The 7,500-nt window shown below is 48.5% G+C and overlaps 1 protein-coding gene across 1 annotated transcript in view; it reads left to right on the top strand.

Moving 5' to 3' along the window:
• kif21b (kinesin family member 21B) overlaps positions 1-7,500 on the top strand; it is a 126,332-nt gene that overhangs the window by 75,971 nt on the left and 42,861 nt on the right. The window contains exon 3 of the mRNA XM_063193390.1: positions 2,105-2,287. Coding sequence (XP_063049460.1) covers positions 2,105-2,287 — 183 coding nt within the window. The remainder of the gene's footprint in view (positions 1-2,104; positions 2,288-7,500) is intronic.

Raw genomic sequence — 7,500 nt, 5'->3', positions numbered from 1 at the left:
TTTTTCTGGGCAGTACATGAATTGCGGTTTGCGACGGATGGCACGGTTCGGTTCGGTATGTGTGTGAATTGTACGGTTTCGGTTTTCGGTGCGGTTTGTGCCATCCCTAACACACACACACACACACACACACACACACACACACACACACACGCTAATCGAGGGATGCTTTGAAGGGTACAACGCCACCGTCTTCGCTTATGGACAGGTATATGCAGGCACACACACGCACACGCACACGCACACACACACACACACACACACACACACACACACTGATCGAGGGGTGCTTCGAAGGGTACAACCCCACGGTCTTCGCCTACGGACAGGTACACACACACACACACACACACACACACACACACAAAAGGATGTCTTGAAGGATACAACACCACTGTCTTTGGCTATAGATGCAGACACACACACACACACACACACACACACACACACCACACACACACACACACACACACACACACACACCACACACACACACAACACACACACACACACACACACACACACACACACACACACACACACACACAAGCATGTCATTAAGGCAAGCACACATGCGTGCACACACACACATACACACACACACACACGGCTCCATGCAAATATTCACAAATCAGCTACACACAAACACACAGGCTTTTTAAAAGGTCACAATGGTTCTGTTTGCTTAAAGGCAGGTGTGTGCCGTATACTCACACACACACACACACACAAACACACACACACGCACATACACTTATGCACACACACACACACACACACACACACACACACACACACACACAAACACACACACACGCACATACACTTATGCACACACACACTTACACACACACTGGATGCAGAATAGAAAAGACATATTGATGGATGTCCACTGTATAGGTGGACTGGACACACAGACACATGAAGCATGCATATGAGACACACGCACACGCATACGCATACGCCTACGCACACGCACACACACACACACACACACACACACACGCATACAAGCATGCTCACACACAAAAGTGTTTGCTCAATCACAAAAATAAACTCTTGCAATTTTATTCCTATTAATTGCTTTGACCTCAACTCCAGGCTGGAGGACTGCTGGCTGTCTGTCTCTCTGTGGTGTGTACAGTACGGCTATTATCCCTCTCTCTCCCTCTCTCTCTCTCTCTCTCTCTCACTATCACTCTATCTCAATGATGCTGTATCTCTCTCCCTCTCCCTCTCCCTCTTCTCCCTCTCCCTCTCCCTCTCCCTCTCCCTCTCCCTCTCTCTCTCTCTCTCTCTCTCTCTCTCTCTCTCTCTCTCTCTCTCTGTGACAGGGAACCATGTGAGACTGTAATGTCTGTGAAAGCACTTGGAGAGAGAGAGAGAGAGAGAGAGAGAGAGAGAGAGAGAGAGAGAGAGAGAGAGAGAGAGAGAGAGAGAGAGAGAGAGAGAGAGAGAGAGGAGAGAGAGTAGAGAGAGAGAGAGAGAGCGAGAGAGCGAGAGAGCGAGAGAGCGAGAGAGCGAGAGAGCGAGAGCGCTAGCTAGCTAATGGATTTCCTTCCCAGAATTCATAGACAAGTTATTGGGCCCATGAGACACACACACACACACACACACACACACACACACACACACACACACACACACACACACACACACACACACACACACACACACAAACACACACACGCACAGACACACACGAACACACACACACACACACACAACTGCAATATGTTGGCATGTTGTATTGGCCGACTTCTTCTACGATTGTGTTTGTTGACGATCATTTAAATTCAGAGTGCATGTGTGTTTAGTTTCCTGTGTAAAGGTTGACTCACTATGCACCTGGGTGTGAGTGCGTTTATGTAAGCTCTCTGTTTATGTCATGTTTATTTGTGTGTGTGTGTGTGTGTGTGTGTGTGTGTGTGTGTGTGTGTGTGTGTGTGTGTGTGTGTGTGTGTGTGTGTGTGTGTTCCTCTCCCCTACAGACTGGCTCTGGTAAGACCTATATGATGGGTACAGGTTTCGACGCGAGTGTGTGTATTTACTGTATTTCTGATGTGTGTGTGTGTGTGTGTGTGTGTGTGTGTTTCCCCTATAGACGGGTTCTGGTAAGACCTACACCATGGGTACGGGTTTCGACGTGAGTGTGTGTGACGAGGAGCGGGGGATCATCCCGCGTGCCGTGCGACAACTCTTCAACGGAATCCAGCGTCGTCGTGACGACGCCCAGAGCAGCGGAATCCAACCGCCCGAGTTCAAAGTCAGCGCCCAGTTTTTAGAGGTGAGATTTCTACACACTACATTACATTACACTACACAACACTAAGTTGCACTGCATTGCATTACATTGCATTTGGCAGACGCTTTATAACCAAAGCGACTTTCAATAGAGGACATAATGTGCACATGAAATATACAAAACAACAAGTGCAGTTGGAGAGGAGAGGGGAGAGGAGAGAGGAGAGGAGAGGAGGGGAGGGGAGTGGAGTGGAGGGGAGGGGGAGGGGAGGGGAGAGGATATGGAGAGGCGCGGCTCTGCGAGGCGCGGGATGGCGGCGCTTACTTCGGTATGTAGTATTTGGTAGGATTCGTATCTTTTTTCTTTCTTACGTCTCTGTCTAGCTTCGCGTCTTTTCTTTTCTACAAGGGGTCTGTTCCGGTTTTCACATTGCTGGGTCCCGCTTCGCGGCTCTCTCGTGACGTCTCTTTCTTCTCTTCTCGCTTCTCTTTTCTTTTCTTCTCTTCTTATCTCTTCTCTGCTTCGTCTATTCGCTTTTTTCTCTCTACTCTTCTCTTCTTCTTTTCTTTCTCTTTTCTTCTCTTCTCTTCTCATCTCTCTTCTTCCTCTTCTCCGTCACTTCTCTCTTCTGTGTCTTCTCTTCTCTTGGCGACGTTCTTCTCGTTCTTCTTCTCTGTATTAGTCTTTCTTATGTCTTCTCTTGCCTCATTTTTCTTTTCTCTTCCCTACTCTTGCTTCTCATGTTCCTTCTTCTTCTCTTCTCTTCCTCTTTCTACCTTTCTTCTCGGCTCTTGCTCGTTTTTCCGCTCTTTTGCCTTTCTCTTCTTTCTAACCTCTCTTTCCTCCGTTCGCTTCTATCCTCTTCTCTTCTTCTTTTCGTCTGATTAGGTGCCCACCCTATTATTCTTCTGTCTGCGAGTCTCGTCTACTTCTTGCTTTCTCTTCGCTCTATCTCATCTCTTCGATCTTCTAACTTCTTTGCTTCTTACCTTCTGCTCTCTGCCGCCTTAAAAATAAAATACCCCCCATTCCTCCTCCCCCCCCCACATCCCCCCACCTTACCACCCTAGTCCTGGCCATGGACATTACCCTCCCGCGATACCTGACTATACAGCGTTGTGCAATAATTTATAGGACCAAGGCTCACATGGGGGCTGAAATATTGAGCGAAGGGCTTGATGTCGGAGACAACTTGCTCTTGTCAATAATAAGAAATAGTGTACGCTAACATAACTTGAATGTCAGCTATGCCATTCCTGGACAATGTAATGAAATGTATTAAGATGTAGCTATGTGTTGGTTAAAGGGACAGTTTGGTCAATTTCAACATGCAGTTGTAATGCACCATCACCAACTACCAAACGCTGGCCTTGGCAGTAACCCTGAAATTTTTTTTTTCTTCTTCTTCAGACCAGTTTCCTTTCCGAGATCCTGGGTCATTGTAAATGGGGGGCAAGCTCTCTTAGTTTTACAAATTTCAAAAAAAACATTTTTATTTATTCCCAAAAACATCCAAAAGGTTTATAAACCATCTGCAGACAACTAGCAAAACAGCAGTACCCCCTTTTGGAAAATATTTGGAGGCAGGCCTACGGTTTCATTTTTCTTTATTTTATTTTTTTTTTTTGGAAAATGTAAAACAAAACTGCCCCCATTAGTAATTGCCTCATAATCTTCGGAAAGGGCTGTAGGCTCGAAAAAATGTTGGCATCAACCAGGTAACTGGACAAGTCAAGGGTAGCGTGAAGCAATACAACTAACTGCATGTTGAAATTGACCAAACTGCTGTCGCCTTTAAGGTTGGGCGAGATTTTAGAGAATAGCCATTTTAAGAATGTTAAGTGACCATTTGAATTTGGATTTCAAAGTTGTCTTTCTTGTAAAAGCTCTGGGGGCCACATGAAATGGCTCAGCGGGCCGCATGTGGCCCCCAGGCCCGAGTTTGCCCACCTCTGGGTTAGTACAGTGGTTCTTAACCTTTTTTCTTAACGCACCCCACTTGGCCCTGTGTGGCCGAAGAGAAGGTCGCGGCCACGCCTGTATTAGTGTTAGCCCGGCCACGGGGTCAACATACGGTTAGTTCAACCCAACCCCAAACTTTCCTACATGTTTAATACATACTTAAAAATGATTTTTAAGTGATTAAATTGTCAATAATTTAAGTTTGGGATAATTAGTGTCAATACCTTAAATGAACTTGAAAATGGGGGGACCCAAACAATGTTTTTAATTTTTCCTGTGCTTAATTTTTGGAACTAAAATATTATGTTCCCAACCAAAATTTTTGGTCGCACCAAAACGAAGACCTCAACATAATCAAAATCCCGCCGTATCCCCCCCCCCCCACGGCGTACATGCGCACCGCCCACCTGAAATCTTCAGGCTGGCTCACCTCCCAGGGGGTGCCCTGCAACCCCCCCAGGTTTAAGAAACCAATTAGACTGGTATTTTGTAGATAGTCACTAAAGTGCTCTCCAAAGTCCTTCCCTTCCTGGCTGCTGGTTCTTTAGGGGTTCTGACCTGTTAGTGCCAAGATGAGCTCACTCTGCCTCTTGTGTTCATGTCTAACGCAATCTTAAATTACTCAGCAGCTTTATCGTTTAAATGAGTCGTACAGTATTTCTTCACTCCATTCACTAGCTCAGTGTTTCTCAAAGTGGGGCGTAAGCTTGTGACATCTGATTTTTATTTTCATTTTCCCCCAAGGAAGTGATTTTCCCCCCTGTCGTCGCGCAATAAAGAAAGAATCGAATGATTAATCCGAAATCGTTGCTCCCCAAATAAATTAAGTCTTTTTTTTGCAAGCAGTGTTTGGCGCAGATTCCTTTCCTTTCCCTCTTCTACAAAACAAAAAAAATCCCCCTGTCTCCCAATAAGCCAATACGTTATTAAGCATCATAAACATAATTTATAAACATTTATAATATTAATTGTCATATAGCGAAATTTAACACACAACATTCTGCATTCCATCCACTGCAGGTCACCTCTTTGTGTTATCTCACCCCCTCTCACCATCCACTTTTCCCCTTTAAATTTCTGCAACAGCGCAGAAATCGTAAAATCTGTCGCGAGTAGGCTACTGCTGTGTGACTGTGTGGCGGGGGGGGGGGGGCTCGGTAAAAGACAACCTCAGACCCTCTGGAAGGAAGGGGGGAATGATGGAAAAAGTTTGAGAAACACTGCACTAGCTCTTGTGTTGTACTGTACTGTATAACTGAAGACATTCAGTGTCTTTTTGTCTCATATGTATTCAGCTTGGTGTATTCAGCAAGTCATTCAGCAGGTGTGTGTGTGTCAGCGTGCGCGCGCGAGGGGTGGCTGGGCGCGCAACGTGGTGTGGCGTGGTGTGCGTTGTGTGCGTGTGTGCGTGTGTGCGTGTGTGGCGTTGCGTGCGTGGGCGTTGCGTGCGTTGCGGGCGTGCGTGCCGGACGCGTGTGTGTGTGTGTGTGTCAGCAGGTGTTTGTGTGCGTCACTAGGCAGACGTGTGTGTTGTATTAAGGGGACTCTGACACTAAATTCTCCCTCTGAATCTCCGATGCATCTATCTTCTCCCATCTTATCTTCTCTCCCTCAATACCCCGCAATACCCCTCTTTCCCCCAATAAACCCCTCCTCCCCTCTTCCACTACTACCCATCCTACCTCGCTATCCATCCCCTTATGCCCTCACATCGATTCCCTCACGTCTCTCTCTTCATCCTCTCACTCCTTACATATTCCATTCTCCCGATATCCCCTTCCCTTCCCTCTTCCCCTCACACTGACCTCTCCTTTTCTCGTCTCCCCTCCCCTCTCCATCGCTCTCCTCTCCTCCCTCTCCTCTCTCGCCTCCCTTTACCCCTCCTCTCTCCTCTCTCTCCCTCTCACGCCTCCATACTCGTCTCCCTCACTCCATCCTCACCATCTCCTTCTCTCTCTCTCCACATCTCGTCTCCCATCTCGTCTCCCTCTCCTCTCCTCTCTCCCTCTCTCAGTCTCCCTCCTCCTCACTCTCTCTCTTCTCTCTCTCCTCCTCTCCCTCCCCTCTTCTCTCTCCTCTCTCTCTCCGCCCCTCCTCTCTCTCTCCTTCACCTCTCCGCATCCGCGCACTCAACTCCTTCCGCACCCTCTCCACGGCTTCTATCTCCACCTCTCACTCGACTTGACAATCACTTGGCCCTCCATCAACCGCTCTCTGACTCGACTCTCCCCTCCTGTCTCTCCTCACGTACCTCTCACTCCCTCTCCTTACTCTACCTACCCACTGCCCACATAATGACTTTCACATCTCACTCCTCTCCCCGTCCCCGGCTGACGCTATAACACTTCGCCCTCCTCTCCTCTCACTGTAACACTCAAACCCACTCCGTTCCCTCGTCCCGATTAATTCACTCCCCGCCGCCCTCTCTCTGCTCATCCTCTCCTCTCTCTGAAAACTCCCACCCTCTCCCCTGTCATCCACTCCTCTTCCTCCCCCTCTCCATCTCTACTTACTACTCTTCCCTTTCTCATCTCCCTCCTTCTTCCACCCTCTCGACTCCCCTCCCCTCTCTCCCTGCAACTACCCCTCGTCTCTGCCTCTCCTCCACTCTCCACTCCTTCTCAGCTGCCACCTGTTCGTCCCTCCCACTCCTCACTACTCATGACTACTCCCTCTCGCACTCACTAACTACTTTTCCCTACACTTGCGGTCCTCCTCTCTCACCACCTACTCCTCGTCCCACTCTCTCCACTCCTCTCCACTTCTATGCCTCCTCCACTCTCCTCTCCTCCCACCTACTTTCCACTCACTACATTCACTACTCCCTAGCTTTACTCTCCCTACTCTCCCACTTCTCTTTCCTCCTCTCCCTCTCCAACCTGCATACTCTCTCTCTACTCCCTCCACTAACTCTCTCTCCACTCCTACTCCTTTCTCCTCCCCTCTCTCTCTCACCTCTCTCTCTCCATCGTCCCACCGCCCAATTCTCTCCCTCTTCTCCACTCGTTCCTCATCTCTCCTCCACTCCCTCTCGTCTCTCCTCCAATACCCTTCTCTCTCCCACCACTCCCCCTCTCCCTCTCTCGTACTCTCCTCTCCAAAACTCCTCCTCCAATACTCTCTCACTCCTCTTCTCCTCTCCACTCATCCTCCTCTATTTCCCATCTCCATCTCCTCTCGTCTCCCTAGTCCATCTCCTACCCTCTCGTCTCTCTCCCTCTCTCTCGCCCTCCTCACTCACACTCTCTCACTCCTCTCCCTCCTTCTCTCTCTCTAGCTCATCTCTTCTCTCT

The sequence above is a fragment of the Engraulis encrasicolus genome, unplaced genomic scaffold (genome assembly GCF_034702125.1).
Source record: "Engraulis encrasicolus isolate BLACKSEA-1 unplaced genomic scaffold, IST_EnEncr_1.0 scaffold_37_np1212, whole genome shotgun sequence".
Classification (NCBI taxonomy): domain Eukaryota; kingdom Metazoa; phylum Chordata; class Actinopteri; order Clupeiformes; family Engraulidae; genus Engraulis; species Engraulis encrasicolus.
This window is presented reverse-complemented; position numbering and strand designations above follow the sequence as displayed.